This window comes from Ceratotherium simum, chromosome 20, assembly GCF_057802395.1.
Source record: "Ceratotherium simum simum isolate JZ-2026a chromosome 20, ASM5780239v1, whole genome shotgun sequence".
Lineage (NCBI taxonomy): Eukaryota > Metazoa > Chordata > Mammalia > Perissodactyla > Rhinocerotidae > Ceratotherium > Ceratotherium simum.
The window spans coordinates 55,985,987-56,006,720 of NC_141919.1; the positions used below are offsets into that span (position 1 = coordinate 55,985,987).

Sequence of the window (20,734 nt, forward strand, 5' to 3'; positions counted from 1 at the left end):
TTTGTTGTCTCTGCTTTTGGTGTCATATCTAAGAAATCTTTGCCTAATCCAATGTCATGAAGCTTTTCCCCTATGTTTTCTTCTAAGAGTTTTATAGTTTTAGCTTCTAGGTCCTTAATCTGTTTTGAGGTAATTTTTGTATATGGTGTGAGGAAGGGGTCCGACTTCATTTTTTTTGCCTTTGGATATCCAGTTTTCCCAGCACCATTTGTTGAAAAGACTGTCCTTTTTCCATTGAATGGTCTTGGCACGCTTGTTGAATATCGTTCGACCACATATGTAAGGGTGTTTTTCTGGATTTTCTGTTCTATTCCATTGGTGTATATATCTGTCTTTTTGCCAGATCACACTGTTTTGATTACTATAGCTTTGTAGTAAGTTCTGAAATCAGGAAATGTGAGTCCTCCAGCTTTGTTCTTTTTCAAGATTGTTTTGGCCATTGGGGACCCTTATAATTACATATGAATTTGGATTTTTCATTTCTTCAAAAAAAAAACTGTTGGAATTTTGACAGAAATTGCAAGAATCCGTAGATCACTTTGGGTAGTATTGCCATCTTAACAATATTAAGTCTTATAATCCATGAACACAGGCTCTCCTTCCATTTATTTAGATCTTCTTTAATTTCTTTAAGTGACATTTCATAGTTTTCAGTGTACAAGTCTTTCACTACTTGGGTTAAATTTATTTCTGGGTATCTGATTCTTTTGGAATATTGTAAATGGAATGTAAATGGAATTGCTTTCTTAATTTCCTTTTCGGATTATTCATTGTTGGTGTATAGAAACACAACTGAGTTTTGTGCATTGATCTTGTACCCTGCAACTTTGCTGAATTGGTTTATTAGTTCTAGGAGCTTTCTTGTAGGTTACTTGGAATTTTCTGTGTATAGGATCATGTCATCTGTGAATTGAGAGTTTTACTTCTTTCTTTCCAATTTCAATGCCTTTAGCTTCTCAGTTTCCTCAGCTGGGATGTTGATAGGGATCCTATTGAATTGCAGATTAATTTGGAGGTATTGCCACCTTAACAGTATTAATAATCTGTGAATACAGGATGTTTTTCCATTTATTTAGGTCTTTAATTTCTTTTAGCGGTGTTTTATAGTGTTCAGTGTATAAATCTTATACTTCCTTTGTTAAATTTATTCTTAACTATTTTATTTTTTTGGATGCTACTGTAAATGGAATTTTCTTTTATTTCATTTTTAGTTTATTTATTGCTTTGACATACAATTGACTTTATAATATATATATCTTTAATTGTGGTGAAATACATATAACATAAAATTTGCCATCTTAACCATTAAGTGTACAGTTAAGTGGCATTAAGTACATTCACACTATTGTGTAGCCATCACCAGCATCCACCTCCAGAACTTTTTTCATCTTGCAAACCTGAAACTCTATACATTAAACAACTCTACATTTCTTTCTTTCCCCAGCCCCTGGCAACCACCATTGTATTTTCTATCTCTATGAATATGACTACTGTAGGGACTTCATATAAGTGGAATCATACAGTATCTCACCTTTTGTAACTGGCTTATTTCACTTGGCATAATGTTTTCAAGGTTCAACCATGCTGTAAGATGTGTCAGAATTTCCTTCCTTTTTTAAGGCTGAATAATATTCCACTGAATGTATATACCACATTTTGTTTACCCATTCATCTGTTGATGGACACTTGGGTTGCTTTTTACCTTTTGGCTACTGTAAATAATGCTGCTATGAACATGGATGTACAAATATCTCTTTGAGACTCTGCTTTCAATTCTTTTGGGTATATACCCAGAAGTAGAATTGCTGGATCATATGGTAATTCTGTTTTTAATTATGAGAACCACCAGACTGTTTTCCATAGCGGCTGCACCATTTTACATTCCCACCACAGTACATAAGAGTTCTGATTTCCTCACATCCTCAGCAACACTTGTTATTTTCTGTTTTTTGATAGTAGCCATCCTAATGGGTGTGAGGTGAGAAATGAAATTGATTTTTGTATATTGATTGATCTTTTATCATGTCATCCTTGATGAGCTTGTTTATTTGCTCTAATTTTTTTTTCTTTTGGTGGTTTCTTAGGATTTTCTGTACACATGATCAGATCACTTGTAAATAGAGATAGTTAGAGATAGTTTCACTTCTTCCTTCCAATCTGGATGCCCATTATTTGTTTTTCTCCCCTAATTGCTCTGGCTAGAATTTGCAGTACAATATTGTATAGAAGTAGCAAGAGTGGACATCCTTATCTTGTTTCTGATTTTCACCATTTTCAGTTTTTCACCATTGAGTGTAATTATTCACTGTGAGTGTGTCATAGATGTTATTTTGAGTGTTTTTTTTTTTTTTTTAACTCATAAAAGAATGTTGGATTTTGTCAAATGCTTGTCCTGCATGGATTGAGATGATCAGGAGGTGATCTCCTCTTTCTATTAATCTGGTGTAGTATGTTGATTGATTTTCATATGTTGAACCACCCTTGTATTTCTAGGATAAATCCCACTTGATTATACATGGATAATCCCTTTAATGTGCTGCTGAATTTGGTTTGTTAGTTTTTGTTGAGGATTTTTTCTTAAGGGATCTTGGTCTGTAGTTATCTTTTCTAGTGATGTTTTTGTCTGGTTTCGGTACCAGGGTAATGACTGTCTTTATAGAATGAATTAGTAAGTGTTTCCTTCTCTCCACTCTTCAATTTTTTAGAAGAATTTGAGTATTGGTGTTGATTCTTCTTTAAACATTTGGTAGAATTCACTAGTGAGGCCATCTGGTCCTGAGGTTTTCTATGTTGGAAGATTTTTGATTACTGATTTAGTCTTTTGTTATTGGTCTGTTCAGATTCTCTATTCTTGAGTCGGTTTTGGTAGTTGTGTGTTTCTAAGAATTTGTCGACTTATGGTTGTTCATAGTATTCCTCTAAAATTCTTTTTATTTCTGCAAGGTTGCTAGTTATGTCCATTCTTTCATTCCTGATTTTAGTCATTTGAGACCTGTCTTTTTTTTCTTGATCTGGCCAAAGGATTATGATATATGTTGATTTTTCAAAGAAACAACTTTTGGTTTTGTTCACTTTCTCCATTTTTTCCTATAATTCTCTATTTCATCTATCTCTGCTCTAATGTTTCCTATTTCCTGCCCTCTGCTTATGCTGGATTTAGTTTGGTCTTATTTTTCTAGTTTGTTAGGGCAGAAAATTAGGTTACTGATTTGAGATCTTTCTGCTTTTTTTTTTTTAAGTGATGTTTTAATAGTTTATAACATTATGAGATTTTGGGTTGTACATTTTTGTTTGTCCATCGCCATATATATGTCTCCCTCCACCCCCATTGCCCTTGGTAACCACAGTATAGTTTTCTCTGTCCGTGTGTTGGTTTATATTCCACATATGAGTGAGATCATACGGTGTTTGTCTTTCTCGTTCTGGCTTATTTCGCTTAACATAATACCCTCCAGGCCCGTCCATGTTGTTGCAAATGGGACGATTTTGTCTTTTTTTATGGCTGAGTAGTATTCCATTGTATATATACACCACATCTTCTTGATCCAATCATCAGTCGAGGGACGTTTAGGTTGCTTCCACTTCTTGGCTATAGTGAATAATGCTGCAATGAACATAGGGGTGCATAAGCCTCTTTGGATTGTTGATTTCAGGTTCGTTGGATAGATTCCCAGTAGTGGGATAGCTGGATCATAGGGTATTTCTATTTTTAATTCTTTGAGGAGAGATCTTTCTTCTTTTTAATATAGGTGTTTACAAGTATAAATTTCCCTTGAAGTACTGCTTTTTCTCTGCCTACCATAAATTTTGGTATGTTGTGTTTTCATTTTTGTCTGTCTTATTTTCTGATTTCCCTTTGGATTTCTTTGACTCATTGATGATTAGGAATGTGTTCAGTTTTCACATATGTGTGTGTTTCTCAAATTTCCTTTTGTTGTTGATTAATTTCATTCCACTGAGTGGAGAACATTTGGATGATTTCATGTCTTTTAAATTTATTGAGACTTGTTTTGTGGTTTAACATATGGTTTCTCCTTGAATATCCTTGACCCAGTGATTCCTCATACATTGGCCAAGTCAGGGGACACCCACATTTAAAATGTAGATGGAAACCAGCAAGTTGCCTTTCAAAAGATTGTGCCAATGTATCTTCTTGCTGACAACATGAAGTTACTTGTTAGCCACACCCTCCCTTTGCTGGATATTATAATTTTAAAGATTCGTTCATTTGATTACCAAAATTTAGCCATGTCACTGTGGAGGGCTGGGCTGGCAGCTATGTGAGGCTCTCAGAGGAGGGCCAAGGTTTCCTGGGGTTGGAGTCAAGCCCTGCCCCAGCTAGTGATGTGCACCCAGAGGTGGTGGCATCTGCTGGGACCTTCAGCCGCCTTTGTCATCTCACAGTCACTTTGTTCTGTGTGTTAGATTGAGCCCAGTGCTGCCCCCAGTGCAGCCATTGACACCATGTGGTGGTTTCTTAACAGGTGGCAACTGGGAAGTGGAAGCAGATAAGTAAATACTGTCCCCTCGATCTCTATTCTGGGTAAGAAAACACTTCTCCTTTGTCCTTTGTGCCACCTTCCCTGGAGGTGGGGACTATAGGGGGGCAGTCTGTGAGATGGGGACATTGGGGTGGGGATATTCTGTGCAGTGAGGGGGTGTTCTGTGAGGTGGAGGCGGAAGTAGGGGAACATTCTGTGAGGTGGGGACATTCTGTGAGGTGGGGGCCGTGGGGGATATTCTGTGAGGTGGGGGGTACTCACCTGTGGATGCTCAGGGTTCTGCCTGGGGTCAGGGTTGCTGCCTCCACATATTCTCGCAGGTCACCTGTGGGATCTAGTGGCTGGGGAGATGTTGCCACGAGGAAGGGGCAGAGAGCAGGTTGAGGATTAGGGGCGGTGATGTGGGTGCCTCTGTGAGGACTGCTGGAGAGAATGAGGCTCCTTAACCCGCAAAGCCTGGAGACCTCGAGCGACTGCTCCCAGGCACGTCCCCTGAGGTGAATGCAAAGACTGCTTGTAATTCTATCAAACTTCTCCCTTTTAGAAATAAACAGAGAATGCACTTTGCCTTGAAAAGCTTGTTACAGGAGGCACAGAACAACTTAAAGATATTTAAGGTAAGAGTTCTGTTTTATGGCATTTTGGGGGTAGGGCCAGTGGCTGTGTGAACTGAGCCAGGTGGGCTCATGGCACTCTGGTCCCTGACGGGGTCTGTGACCTTACAGATGAGGGCGTCTGGGTCCATTGGTTCCTGAGAGAGACAGTCCTTTGGTTCCACAGGCAAGGGATCCTGAGACTCCTGGGGTGTGGCATGTTGATTCCTTGACCTCTCACGGGCCTGGAGGAGGGCCACCTTCCCGAGGGGCTGAGGCTGCCCCAGCCCATGGCGCCTGATTTTGGCTCAGTGCTTTGTCTTGGCCTGCTTTCCCTTTGCCTGGCACACCTCCTCCTCCCGCTGTAAGGCTGGTCATAAGCATCAGTGTCTCTTGATGGTTTCCCTGGTCCCGTGGCCAGCAGTAGCCTCAGTTGTGTCCCCATTGTCCTGGACACTCACCTGTGTGAGCTCTGACAGTGCCAACAGGGCCCTCTCAGGGGAGGTACCATGCTGCTGAATCCCAGGACCTCGCTGGCGGAGGAATGCCCTGTCCACACCTTTTGTTAGGTTGAACTGACCCCCATCCACCAGCTGGGGGCATGGCAGGGATCGTCCTCATCTGTCTCATCCCTGCTGTATACCAGCCACCTGTCATCTCACGGTTTCTGTGGCCAAGAAGTGAGGAGCAGTGTGGCTGGTTCTGGCTCAGGGTTGCTCTTGAGGCTGCATCTCATCTGAAGGCTCGGCTGGGGCCAGAGTCTCTGCTCCCAGGATGGCCCCCTGCAGCTGTAGGCAGGAGGCCTTAGTTCCTGGCCACATGGGGCTCCACGGGGCTGGTCAATGTGGCCACTGTGATCTGAGAAGAGAGCCACCAAGATGGAAGCCACAGCATCTTTTATAACTTAATCTTGCCAGGGATGGTCTGTTGCTCTGCCCGTATTCTGTTGGTCACACAGACCAAACCTCCAGGAGAGGACTATGGGGATGTGAGTATAAAGGGAGAGGGCCATTGGGGACCGTTCCAGAGGCTGCTGACTACACTGTCTCACCAACGAGGAAACTAGGAGCAAGTTGTTTGTCACTCGCCAGGGGTGGCTGCTGCTCAGAGCTGTGAGGACCAGGGTTCTCTTAGGGACTTCATCCCCAAATACCACAGGCCCCCATGAAAGTCTTGAGGTCAGGCCCACTGGCGTTCCTGCCTGCAGCCCTGAGAATGTCAGTGCTGTAGGGAGTTTCTTTGCTGGACTTGGTTTTAGAAGGCAGGATGGCCTCGAAGATGAAGATTTCCACACTAGTGATGCTGGTGGCTTTACCCATTCTTTTGGGAGCCTGGCCCAGCCTGTCACAGAGGACAGAGCCCTCTGGGATGCTGGTGGCCAACAGACGTCCACCTTGGCCCAGAAGCTTGCCCGCTCAGGGTCAGACTGACGCCGTGCGTCCGTCAGTAGCAGTGGTGTCATGCAGCCTCTCGAGTAACGGGCTGGGGTCTTTGGGAGTTTGCGCTTTGGGCCGAGTTTGCTTGAGGCTGCTGGTGTGCTGCCTATTCTGGTCTAAGGGTTGGTATTTCAGGCCAAGACTCTGGTCTCCAGTTTTTGAGAACTTTTCTTTTTCTCGTTCCAGTGGGATTTGCTTCTTGGTCACTGATGTGGTATGTGAGGGTGGGTTTCCCTGGAGGCTGCAGTGTGCAGGGACCTCAGATGGGGCACACGTGAAATGTCACGTCCTTTTGCCTGACAGTGGGCAGGGATGGAGGTGTTTTCCTAACGGGCTGTTGAAGCTGACGATTCCCTGTCTCCTTCCCCGCCGGAAGAATGGTGAGCTGATTTACGGCTGCAAAGATGCCCGCAGCCCCGTGGCTGACTGGAGTGAGCTCGCGTACCACCTGAAGCCGTTCTTCTTCCCGTCCAACGGCCTGGCCGGTGGGCCGCACTGCACAAGGGCTGTGATCCGGGAGCTGGTGCGCGTCATCACGCGGGTGCTGCTGAGCGGCTCAGACAAGGGCCGGGCGGGTGCCCTGAGGCCGGGGCCCGGGCCACGGGGCCCACGTGTCTGCGAAGCCAGCCCTTTCTGCAGGACTCTGCGCCGCCAAGGTAGGCCCGGGCAGGCGGGTGGGGGTGCAGCCTGCGCGGGTCTTGCCTGGCCTCACGGAGCTTCTGTAGGAGCAGCCTGGGCCCCGTCAGGGCTCCCCAGGGCCGGGCTTCTCTCTCGCCTCTCAGCCCTGGGGCGGGGAGCCTCCCTTTCTCATCTTCTGTGTGGGCCTGTAGATCGCAGCACACGTGTGGGCTGTAGGGCTCTCCGTGAAATACTGTCTCACGTGTCTGCATCCTCTGTGAGGTGCTGAGCGCTTTCTCTGCCTTGTCCCGTCCATCCTCACTGCAGCCCTCGGGGTGGGTTTTCCTTGGCCTGTTTCTTAGACTTGGAAGATTGAGGCACAGAGGTCAGAGTCCCACAGAGCAAGGCCCTTTAGGGCAGGGGTGGCCCCAGTGGGCAGTGGTTTGCAGACATGTGTGAACACAGGCATGTGGGGCCTGTGGCTCCAGGCGCCTCCTCCTTAAAGCCAGGTTTCTCACAGACTCACCACCGGGCGGCTCTGACTCAATGGCGCCCGGGCTTCGAGGCAGCCTGGTGGCTGGTTTGAGTTTTTGCTGTGAACGTTCATGGGCTCCTTGTTTGCCCTTTGGTAGTCTGCTGGCGGCTGCTCAACAGGCTCAGGTCTGTGGTATGCGGAGCTGTAGCCAGGAACATATCTTGGGACTCGGATTATTTGTTGTTGGTGCTCAAGACCCATGTGCTCTCTCAGAGCCCTGAGGACGCCGTGGGGTGTGGCGTGGGAGGACGGCAGCCCTGCTCCTGCGTGGCTTTCCGGTGCTGTGCTTTTTGCCTTGCGGCCACCCAGGCACAACAAACCACCTTTGTCTGTCCCACACACCGAATTTTTCTCAGCATAAATGAATTTTGTCGGTTTTTGTCTTGTTGAAAAAGTGATGAAAATTCTGGTAAAATTATGCTCATGTTTGGACACACAACTGGTGTTCAGTAGACGGAACATGTCTGGAAGGACACACAGTGGGTGCGGTTTGCTGAGGCACCGTTGACAGCTGAGGACTTCCCTTCTCGACCTTCCTGGACGCGTGTGTGGACACAAGCGTGACCTGTGGGGTGTGCGCCCTGCTCCACGTGCTGCTTTGTACCTGACATTTTTGCCTGATTAGCAGAAGCCTGTCTGTGTATCAGCAAGTGTCGTCTGGTGCTTGCACTGACCCCCAGGGCGGTGCGCCGCTGCACGGCCGGCCTGTAGTTTTGACAGATCCTTCCGGCTGGGTCTGTCTTGCGTGGCAGGTGTGTCCTTTGGTGACCAGAGTGTCAGGACTGCATATGGCCACAGCCTCTCCTGCTGGGACGTGGGCGTCCTCTGCATCGTCATTTTTTGTTTGCGAGACGTGGTGGTTCCCTTGATGGGGGAGATGGGCGGGGCCGTCTCCCCAGCCCTTGTGGTGCCTGGTGCACGGCAGGGACCCAAGCACGCTCGAGGGTGGAGTGGACTTCGTTCCCCCAGCGTCCCTGCGGTGACGGCTCCTCGCTATTGGTTTGTCAGCAGCAGCTTTGACCACCGTCCTCGGTGCAGCCACCACCTGTCAGCAGGGGCTATGGCTTTGGGCTCTGCGGATGCCGTCTTGCATATTTGAGGTGTTGGGGTCATTTTGTGCCTTGTCTCATTTGGAGTGAAGGGCGTGTCTCTAAACTGACATTTTTGCCTGATTAGCAGAAGCCTGTCTGTGTATCAGCAAGTGTGCAGTGGGCAGCAGTGAGATGTGGGCTGGTGTGATGGGAGGTAAAGGATGCTGGAGGAGAGGCGCAGAGCGAGATGTGGGCTGCCTGTTCTTTCTTCTGTGCCTGCCCTGTGTGCCCACGCGCCCAGCCCCAGCAGCTCCGTGAGGCAGGGTGCGGCCTGTGCCCGCCGCCTTCTTCAGTCCTCGACAGTAAACCTCTCGTTTTCCCCTGATGTTCTTGGTAGGAAAAAACACCCCGGAGCGCTCAGGGTTACCGAAGGGCTGTCTTCTGTACAAAACCCTCCAGGTGCAGATGTTGGACCTGCTGGACATTGAAGGCCTCTACCCACTGTACCGGCGGGTTGAGAGGTACCTGGAGGAGTTTCCTGAGGAGAGGTGAGGCCCGGGCCTGTGGTGCCCCTGCCCCTCTGGGCCTGCTGGTGGGGCCCCGAGCAGTCCTCAGTGCAAGACAGGAATGTGGGGAGGGAGTGCCCGACAGGAGGAGGGTACAGGCCTCCCAGGAGGATGACCCACCCTGTCCACCTCCCTTCCTGCCCTCAGGTGCCAGGCCTGGCCCGAGGATTCAGTACCATATGAAGGAGGACCAGGGTCCTGTTGGATCAGTGGTCAATTGCCCATTTCTAGAATGTGAACCTGACAGTCCTGCACTGGGCAGTTCTGTGTCCTGAGTCAGGGCCGAGCCTGCAGGGGGCAGTGCTGCTCCACAGCCGGCGAGTCGCCGGCTCAGCCCCGGGCTCCGTGTCAGCTGGCCTTCGTGCACAGCCTTGTCTGTCCCCAGGGGCGACTTGATGGGTCCACATCTGTGGCATGTGGTGGGGCCAGGGCCTTTCCCCTAGCCTGGACTCCCTTCATCCCCACTGCCCCTTCATTAAGGTCTCCAACCCGGGCGCCGTTTGTCACAAACATGGGACATTCAGCCTTGGCTCCCTGGGTGCTGGTGCAGCCCTATTTAACACTGTGATGCTTCAGAACCAAGTTTAGTGTTAGCAAGAGGAGGATCCATTAGGTGTTCTTTAAAACCAGGTGTGTGACTGTTCAGTTGTTTGCAGTTTAAGAAATAATCTCCAGGCAGTTTTGTCATCCTGTTTTTTTGTTCTTTCTCCTTCAGAAAAACGTTGCAAATAGATGGGCCTTATGATGAAGCGTTTTACCAGAAGCTGCTTGATCTTTCCACTGAGGACGACGGGACAGTGGCCTTCGCACTGACGAAGGTGAGCAGACTCTTCTGGAAACACACTGCGTGCTCCTTAGGTTCTTAACACTAACTTGGGGTTTTCTCAAGAAATCTTGTTTCCCACTACCTACTCCTCACGGTTAAAGCAGAAAAATTGGGGATTAAAAAAAAAAAAGTGGCTGAAGTTTCCCCCAGGTGGACTGGGCCAGGTCATGACACGTTACCCCAGCTCTTAGGGAGGATTTTCCTTCATTCAGTTGGCTCCAGCCCACCCCAGGCCCAGCCCCCCTCCCCGCCCTTGCTGGGGTCCAGGACCTGGGGCCACTGCTCTGTGCTTCCCCCTCAGCAGCCTTAGAACGGATGATGCCAACCACCCTCTCCTTGCAGCCCTCGCTGGGGGCTGGGACCCCTAACCTGCGGCTGTGTGGGGGCGGCTTCCTTCCCCCAGAATGCAGGCCCAGGGGCAGCCTGGGAGCATCTCTTAGGGAAGAGGCTGGTCCTGCTCTTTCTGGTTCAGCGAAATCAGGGAATTCAGAGGCTCCATAAACTTGGATAGGAAAAAAGTTACATGTTTATCTTCACTAACCTCTAACTGACATGTCACGTTTCCTTCCATTACAAACGTGGCAGCGACCGCCATGGAGTCAGCAGGACTCCCAGCTTTGCCACTAGGAGAAATCAGAGCTTTCCCTTTCACCCTGCAGTTGCTGCAGACACCTCACGCTGTCTTTATCTTCATCCCTCCTGAGGTGGCGGTTTTTTCATTTTTTTTTGCTGAGGAAGATTGGCCCTGAGCTAACATCTGTGCCAGTCTTCCTCTCTTTTGCTTGTGGGTCACTGCCACAGCATGGCTGATGAGCAGTGTGTAGGTCCGCGCCTGGGAACTGAACCCAGGCTGCTGAAGTAGAGCGCACCAAACGTAACCACTAGGCCATGGGGCCGGCCCCCACTGAGGTTTTGTTATGAGTGCTATGTAATAGATGTGTTTCAAAAAATATTTCAGTATTTAACATGGTCACCCTCTGTTTTTTATTTTCTGCATTTAAAAATGTTATTCTGAGAGGGATCCGTAGGCTTCGCTGGGCTGTCAAAGCTTTTGCTAGATGCCAAAACAGTTAAGGAACCCTGTTCTAGTGGGAGTGAGGTGACCTCCTTCTGTGCGTGCACATGGGCAGCTCCTGGGCTCGCCTGTCTGGCCCTGACGACGTGTGTGGTTCCCAGATGTGGAGAGTCCTCACACTCGTCCGGCCGAGGCTGCTGCTCCCTCTTCTGCAGCTGTCGGGTTTCCCAAAGGTCCCCTTGAAGCCAAGGGTGTGGGGGAGTTGGTGGAGGCACTCGGCCAAGCAGAGCCTCTGTATCAGGATAAAGCGACAGAATCGGCCCTGTGTTGTCTGCAACTTGGGTACGTTGATTTAGGATAAATAACAGCATTGCTTCTCTTTTCAAGAGAAGAAACAGGACTTTACTTCCTTTTTTATACATTTCTGTGTTTTTCAAAATTCCTACTAAATAAGCATGGATTACTTTTTAATTTTATTTCAGTTTTTTAACCTCCTATGTAAACATAATCTTGTGGTGAGAGATTCAGGCAGTCATTACACAACTGTCAGAATGGCTAGAAGTACAGTGGGGCAACACTGAATGCGGGCGCGGAGAGAAGGGATCCCTGCTCCGTGCTGGGGGCGCATCACTTGGCACCAGCCACTCTGGAAGACAGTTTGGGAGCTTCTTACAAAACTGAATTGGCAAGTCCCCTGCAACCCTGCACCTGCTTGCCTGGGTGTCTGTCACAGAGAAGGGACAGTATATGCTCAGCCACAGCCCCATGCAGCGGTGGTCACAGCCGCCTTACTTGTCATAGCTGGAGACGACACAGCCCAGGCTCTGTCAGCCGGGCACCTGCAGCAGGTTTCACAAACTGGCTCTGCTGAGCAGTGGAAGGAATGGACTCTGTCCACACAGCGTCCTAGGTGAATCTTCAGGGAATTGTGCAGAGTGACGAAGCCAAGCCCAAAAAGCCACACACTATGACTCTGTTTTTATGACATTCTTGAAATGACCAAGATGAGTGGTTGCCGTAGGTTGGGAGGTGGAAGGAGGGTGGGTGTGGTTATAAAAAATCCTTGTGGTGGAACTGCTCTGTCTCTTGACTCTGGTGGTGGATGCACACCTTCACGTGTGATGACATACATCCACACAGGAGTAGAACTTGGGAGATGGAAATAAGATAAGGGAGTGTATCCGTGTCACTATCCTGGCTGTGCTGGCTCTGCTGTTGTACTCGATAGTTTTTCGAGATGTCACCATTGGGGGAGACTGGGTAAAGGGGACTCAGGATCTCTGCATGACTTCTGACACCTGCCTGTGGATGTGACAGTATTCCTGCCCAAGCCATGATGTCTGCAGTTAACAGTGTGTCTTTTCAGACCCTCACACACGTGCACAGGCACCGGCACGCCATCTGGGGGTTATATGCATTGTTTGCAGCTTGCATTTAATATAAGCTTGAGGTCGCTCTGTGTTGGAATATTAGGGGCTGCCTCTTTTTTTGCTTTAGGGAGCTAGGTTCTGGTGGTTGGAATCTGAAGAGGGTGGTTGTGAAGCTGGGAGCAAGTTGAGAACATTCCTAGGCCACAGACTGTTAGAAGTTGTTTCATGAATATGGTTTATCTAATTGAGCCTTGTACCTCTGATGAAATGAGAGAGGAGGGGATGTCATCTTTATTTCCAGGCTCGGGAAACTGCAGAGTGACTCTTGCGTCCTGCCTGTGTCTGGTATTCTGTAGCAGGAGTCCACAGACTCCTGCTGTGAGAGGATGGACAGTAAAGGCTTCAGCCTCTGTAGGCCTGGCCTCTTGCGCGCTCCTCGACTCTGCCATTGTAGCTCGGAAGCGGCCACAGACAGACGCCAGCGAGCATGCTGTGTTCCAGTAGACGTCATTCACAAGGCAGGTGGCGGCTGGAGGTGGCCCCTGGACCGTAGTTCGCTGACCTCTGTTCACTTTTGCTTGTTAGTTTCTATATTCCATTTTTGCTCTCTTTATTTGGAAGTTACACATTCTGTCATTTTAGTGGTTACTTGTACAATTCCACCACACATATTTAAAGTCTAAAGTCAATCAATAAATACCTTAAGCCCCACCTCTCCTCCTCGCCACACAAACACGCAATATAAGGACTTGGGACATGTTAATTCCAGTTACCTCTCCCAGTTTACATGCAGTTAATGTCAGTATTCTCTTTGTGTTCCTTTTGAAAATCACAGTTTACAGTCTTATCTTATATGATGTTTAGATGTCCTACATGTTTACCCATATCTTTGCCCAATATTCTTGCATCTCAGATCTTTCCTCTTTTTCTGTAACTGCTTTATTGAGATATAACTCACATACCATACAATTTACCTGCTTAAAGTGTACAATTCAATGGTTTTTACTATATTCACAGATATGTGCAACCACCACCATAGTCAATTTTAGAAGATTTTCATCATCTCAAAAAGAAATTGCTACCCTTTAGCCATCATCCCCTTATCTCCCCACACCTAAGCCCTAAGCAACTACTAATCCACTTTCTGTCTCTAGACTTGCCTGTTTCAGATATTGCATGTAAATGGAATCATTCAATATATGGTCCTTTATGACTGGCTTCTTTGACTTGGCATAATGTTGTCAGGGTTCCTCTGCGTAGTAGCAGGTATTGGTACTTATTCCTTTTTATGGCTGAACAACATGCCATTGTATAGCTATGCTACATTTTGTTTATCCATTCATCAGTTGATGGACATTTGGGTTGTTTCTGCTTTTTGGCTCTTACGAATAATGCTCCGATAAATATTTGTGTACAAATTTTTGTATGGACATATGTTTTTACTTTTCTTGGGTATATACCTAGGAGTGGAATTGCTGGGTCAAATGGTAACTTATGCTTAGCTTTTTCAGGAACTGCTAGACTGTTTTCCACAGTGGCTGCACCATTTTATATTCCCACCAGCAGTGGATGAGGGTTTCCAGTTTCTCCACATCCTCACCAACACTTGTTGTCTATCATTTTGATTTCAGCAATCCCAGTGGGTGTGAAGTGGTATCTCATTGTGGTTTTGATTTGCATTTCCCTGAAGAGTAAGAGGTTTTTTTCATGTACTTGTTGCCCATTTGTGTATCTTCTTTGGAGAAATGTCTATTCAGATCCTTTGCCCACTTTTTAATTATGTTGTCTTGTTGAGTTCTAAGAATTCTGTAAATTGTGGAGAGTAGGTCCTTATCAAATATATGATTTGCATATATTTTCCTCTATTCTGTCAGTAGTCTTTTCACTTTTTTTTTTAATTAAAAAATATTTTATTTTTTTGAGGAAGATTGGCCCTGCCCTAACATCTGTTGCCAATCTTTCTCTTTTTTATCTCCAAAGCTCCACTACATTGTTGTGTATCATAGTTGTAGAGTTGTAGCTCTTCTATACGGGACGCTGCCTCAGCATGGCTTGATGAGTGGTGAGTAGGTCTGCACCCAGGATGCGAACCGGGAACCCTGGGCCTCCGAAGCGGAATGTGCAAACTTAACCGCTATGCCACTGAGCCAGCCCCCTCACTTTTTGCATAATGTCCTTTGATGCAAAAATGTTTTTAATTTTGATGAGGTCCAGTTTGTTTGTTTTTTCTTTTGTTGTTCATGTTTTCAGTGTCATATTTAAGAATCTATTGCTAAATCCCAGGTCATGAATATTTTTCCCGGTTTTCTTCTAAGAGTTTTATAGTTTTAGCTCTTACATTTAGTTCTTTGATCCATTTTGAGTTAATTTTTGTATATGATTTGAGATAGGGATCCAACTTCATTCTTTGCGTGGATGTCCAGCTGTCCCAGCACCACTTGTTGAAGAGACAATTTTTTCCCTGTCGAATGGTCTTGGTACCCTTGTTGAAAATCAGTTGACCATACATGTATGGGCTTATTTCTGGATGCTCAGTTGTGTTCCATTGGTCTCTAGGTGTGTTCTTAATGCCAGCACCCTGTCTTGATTACCGTGGGTTTTTGCTAAATTTTGAAATTGGGAAGTGTAAGTTCTCCAGCTTTGTTCTTCTTTTTTCAAGATTATTTTGGCTATTTGGAGCCCCTTGTAATTTCATGTGAATTTTAGAATCAGCTTGCCAGTTTCTCAGCTGGGATTGTGATATGGATCGTGGTGAATCTGCACATTGCTTTGGGTAGTAGGGCCATCTTTACGATAGTAAGTCTTCCGATTTGTTAACATGGGATGTTTATTTATTTAGAACTTTGTTTTTCTTTCAACAATCTTTTGTAGTTTTCAGAGCATACATTTTGTACTTTAATTTTATTCCTGAATGTTTTATTATTTCTGATGCTGTTGTAAATGGAGTTGTTTTCATAATTCCATTTTCAGATTGATCATTGCAAGTGTATAGAAATACAATTTGTTTTTGTATATTGATCTTGTAGCTTGCAACCTTGCTGAATTTATTAGTTCTAATAGTTTTTTATTGGATTCCTTAGGATTCTCTCTATATAAGATCATCTGTGAATAGAGATAGTTTTACTTCTTCCTTTCCAATTTGGATGCTTTTTCTGTCTTTTTCTTGCACAACTGCCCTGGCTAGAACCTTTAGTACAACGTTGAACAGAAGTGGCAAAAGCAGACATCCCTGATTTGTTCCTGGTGTTATTGGGACAGCATTTGGTCTTTCATCATTATGTATGATGTTAGCTGTGGCTTTTTGTGGCTATCCTTTATCAAGTCGAAGAAGTTCCCTTCTCTTCCTAATTTGTTGAGTGTTTTTATCATGAAAGGATGTTGGATTTTGTCACGTCTTTTATGCATCAATTGAGATTATCATGAGGTTTTTTTTTTGATAGATATAGTATATTACATTAATTTATTTTTGGATGTTAAAACCAGCCTTGTATCCCTGGATCCACTTGGTCATGGCATATGATCCTTCTTACATCATCTTGCATTCAATCTTCTATTATTTTGTTGAGGATTTTTGTGTCCATAGTCATAAAAGAAATTGGTCTGTAGTTTTCATTTTTTATGATATCTTTTTTGCTTTTGGTATCAGGTAATACTGGCCTTGTTGAGTGTGTTGGGAAGTGTTCCAGCCTCTCTTATTTTTTGGAAGGGTTTGAGAAGGATTGATGTTAATTATTCTTTAAATATTTGATAGAATTTAGTAGTGAAACCATCTGAGTCTAGGCTTTTCTTTGTAAGTAGTGTTTTGATGCCCAATTCAGTCTCTTTACTTGTTATAGGTCTAATCATATTGTCTGTTTCTTCTTGAGTCAGTTTTGGTCATTTGTGTCTTTTTAGGAATTTGTCCATTTCATGTAAGTTGTCTATAATTTATTGGCCTACAATTGTTTATAGTTTTCTCTTCTTGAAGTGTGTCCTTTAGAAGTTACATTAGTGAAAGTCTTTTGATAAATTCTCTCTGTGTCTGTTTATCTGGGTATGTTTATATTTTGTCCACAGTCTTGAAAGGTAATGTTTTCTAGGTGCAAAGAAGGGGTTGATTGTTTTCTCCTAGCATTTAACCATTTTTGCAATATCATCTAACAGTGGATGTTGCTACTGAGACGGCTTCTGTTGGTCTGTCCTTTCTTGGGGGTGATTTTTTTCCTCTATGGCTGCATTTAAGGTTTTCTCTCTCTCGTTGAAATTTTAATGCAATGTGATTAGGTGTGGTGTACTTTTTATTTATCCTTGCTTGGTTTCTCTATTTGTGGATTTATGTCCTTTATTCTGGAAAATTCTCAGCCATTTTCTCTTCAGGTATTTTCTGCGTTATCCTATTCTCTTCCTCTGGGGCTCTAATTATATGTATCAGACCTCATTTTATTTTCCACATGTTGTAACTGCTCTTTCATATCTTTCATCTCTTTGTCTCTTGTACTACATTCCAGGTATTTTCTTCAGTTCTGCCTTCCTGTTCACTGATTCTTCACCTGTGTCTAATCTGCTAGTTCATTTGTCCTTTGAGTTTTCCAATTCAGTACAGTCATGCGCTGCATAATGACGGTGCAGTCAATGGCAGAGCACATATATGATGGTGGTCCCAAATAGCCTAGGTGTGTAGTAGGCTATACCATCTAGGTTTGTGTAAGTACATTCTGTGATCACACAATGACAAAATAGCCTAACAACGCATTTCTCAGAATGAATCTCCATTGTTAAGCGATGCATGACTGTAGTTATATTTTTAATTTCTCAAAGTTCTATTTGGTTCATTTTCACAGCTACTTGGTATTTTTGATAGTTCCTTGTTGCTTGCCCATTTTTAAATTTCATCTTTTATTTCTTTAAATAATTTATGAATAGTAAATTTTATATTCTGTATCTGGTATCAGATAAAACCTTGGAGGTAAAAAATCTCATTATTTTGGCTGACTCATCCATACTGCTTTGTTTGCCTGGGTTTTTAATGATCTATGATTGTGAGGTCATATTTGTTTGATCTTAATCTGTGTGAATCCTGGGGATCTAAATAGGGTATGCTTTCCTCCAGAGAAGAGATGGATCCTTGGCTTAAGGTAGAAGTCTCAGGTTTAGATCCTATACTCCGTGGCTTATTCTAGAAACAGTGCCTACACGACATTTGCCTACAGAGCAGCTCAGCCTTCCACTTGCTCCTTGCTCAACAGTCTAGTTTCAGCTCTTTTGTGGGTGAGTGGTGAGAAGAAGGGTTGGGTTAGGGATTTCCCTTACTTTCTGTAAGCCGATCAGTGTGTTAAAAGTTACGTTAACAGAGATATAGTTGTTTTATAGGAGGGCCCTTGGAAGTCCTCCATATTCCTGAAAGTGCCGTGTTCTTTAGTTTGGTCATATGATTGTCATTTATTTTGATGTTTCATTTGTTACTGTTAAAAATAATGTCGATGTTCACATTTTTGTACTTTAACCCTTGTGCACATAAGCATATCTGTGAGATAGATTCTTAGAAGTAAAATTGCTATATTTTTGATAGATTCTGTCATATTGTCCTCCCAGAAAGATTTTGCTGATATGTTCCTTCTTGCAACAATTGAAGGCCGTATTTCCCCCATGCCCTCAAACACATTAGATATTACTAGTATTTAAAATTTTCATTTTAATTTTTTAAGCTTTTGTTGCATTAACCATTTGTATTGTGAAATATAGCACATACAGAAAAGTGTATGAGAAGAAAGGTACAGCCCCATGATTTGTCACAGAGCAAACCCTGGTGGAACTACCAGTTGAGTCCGGATACAGAACACTGGCAGCCAGCCAGAATCCCTGTTGCTGTCCTGTCCAGTTATTCATCTTTCCTTTCTCCCCAGAGTTAACTATTGTATTCACTTGTATCCTTGTTTGTTCTGTTTTTGAACTTTACATATGGAACCATGCATATATCTCTCGTCTGTTTTTTTTTTTAGCTCTATATAGCATTTATGAGATTCACTCATGTTATTGCATACATTTCCATATTTTCATTGCTTTATAGTGATCCATTGAATGGATATACTACAGTTTATCCATTCTACTATTGACGGACAATTGAGACCGCTCCAGTTCTTGGCTGTTATGAATAAAGCTTCTGTAAACATTCTTATACAGATCTCTTGGTGTATATGTGTACACATTGCTCTTAAATATATTCCTAGGAGTGGAATTTCTGGGCCAGAGGTATGAGCATATAGAGCTTTAGTAGATACTGCATGACAGTTTTACCTGTTTACAATCCCTACAACAAGCTAGGGTAGTTCCCACTGCCCCACACTCTCTCTCCCACTTGGTTATGGGTCTTTTTAATTTTAGCCATTCTGGTAGGTGTGTAGTGGTGGCTTGTTTTGATGATGAGATTGAGCACTTTTCCTAGGTTTACTGGCCATGTGTATTTTCTTGTTGTCAAGTACCTCTTTGAGTCTCTTGCCCCGTTTTTGTAGGGTTGTCTTTTCCTCACTGGTTTGAAGCTCTGCATGTGTTCTGGATGGAAGCCCGTTGTCAGATGTGCGTGCTACAGACAGCTTTTTCCACGCAGCAGCGTGCTGCTTTACTCTCTTCATGGAGTCCTTTTAAGAAGGGAGGTTCATAATTTTAAGGTTGTTTAGTTTATATCTTTTTCCTTTTTAAAAAAAAGTCTTTCTGTACCTTTTATCTACCTTAAGGTCCTACAGATATTTTAGAAACCTTGTTGTTTTGCCTTTTGTATTGGATGGGTAACCATCTGCAATTGATTTTTGGTGTGGCATGAAGTTGGGTTTTCTTTTATTTTCATATGGAGTTGTCCTAGAGTCACAGAAATTGTCCTGATCACTATAGAGTTATAACAAGTCTTGATGCCCAGTAGAGCAAATCCTGTACCTCCTTCTTCAAGAATGTCTTTCCTTTAACAGATGTCTTGGTTCTTCTTGACCTTTTGTTTGTCTATGTAAATCTTAGAATCAACTGGTTCAGTTTTACAAGGAAAAACAACAAGAAAACTGTTGGGATTTTGATTGGTTTGGCATTAAAATGATGACAAGAATTGATATCTATACAATACTGAGTATACATCTATACAACATGTGCATTATTTTTTAGGTGCTATTTAAAATGTGATAAAAACATTTTATGATTTTCGTTAGAGAGGTCTTATATTTCATTAGATTTATTCCCAAGTATTTGATGGTTTTAGATATAAATGTTATCTTTTAAAATATTTCATTTTTAAAATGTTTACTGTGGATATATAGAAATGCAATTTATTTTTCTATTTTGACCTTTTATCTGTCAACTTTGCTAAACTCACTAATTCTAACTATTTATAGCTTCTTTTTGATTTTCATTATATATAATTATATTGTCTGTGAATTTTTTTCCTTTTGAATCCTTATACCTTTTACTTACTTTGTTTTGCTTATTAATTGCATATAGTTAATTTGTGATAGTGGGAATTTTAGTCTTATTCCCAATCTCAAAGAGAAAGCATTTACCATTAAGTAAATTGTTTGCTGTAGGTTTTTTTTTTCCGGGGGGAGTGGGATTTTATTTTGTTTATTGTTTTAAATAAATAACTGTTATCAGATTAAGGAAGTTTCCTTCTCTTCCTGATTTGTTAAGAGTTTTTATCTGGAGTAGATGTTGAATTTTATCAATGCTTTATCTTTTTCTGTTGAGATGATCATATGACTTTTCTCCTATTTTCTGTTAATGTGATTAATTACAGAATTTCTTGTGGTGTATTATTATTTTTATATATGATATTTGGTTTGGTAATATTTTGTTTAGGGTGTTTTGCATATACGTGAGTGATATGAGTTTTCTGTAATGTCTTTGTTAGGGCTTGGAATCAAGGGGACACCAGCCTCATCAACCCTGGAAGAGTGTGTGCTCATTTTCTGTTCTTTGGTAGAGGTGCAGGAAGACCCAATTATTTCTTCCTTAAATATTATGTAGAACCATGGGTGGAACCATCTGGGCCCATAGTTGCTTTGTAGGAAAATTTTAAATTAGGATCTCAATTTTAGATTTTCTATTTCTCTTTTGTCAGTTTGTTAAGTTACATTTTTCTAGAAAATTGTTTTATCTAAAATTTTCAAAATTTCGGCATATAATTTTTTGGTAATATTCTTTTATTTTTTAATGTTTTATAAGATCTGAAGAACGCCCTTTTATTCCTGACATATGGTATTTGTTTTCCTTCCTTCTTCATCCTACC

The 20,734-nt window shown here is 43.5% G+C and overlaps 1 protein-coding gene across 3 annotated transcripts in view; it reads left to right on the forward strand.

Annotated features, from left to right (window-relative positions):
- Positions 1-20,734, forward strand: part of IPPK (inositol-pentakisphosphate 2-kinase) — a 50,118-nt gene that overhangs the window by 20,907 nt on the left and 8,477 nt on the right. For all 3 annotated transcript variants that reach the window (XM_087444831.1, XM_004442730.3, XM_087444830.1), the window contains 5 exons: positions 4,485-4,543; positions 5,047-5,119; positions 6,908-7,187; positions 9,113-9,263; positions 9,997-10,099. In XM_087444831.1, coding sequence (XP_087300957.1) covers positions 4,485-4,543; positions 5,047-5,119; positions 6,908-7,187; positions 9,113-9,263; positions 9,997-10,099 — 666 coding nt within the window. The remainder of the gene's footprint in view (positions 1-4,484; positions 4,544-5,046; positions 5,120-6,907; positions 7,188-9,112; positions 9,264-9,996; positions 10,100-20,734) is intronic.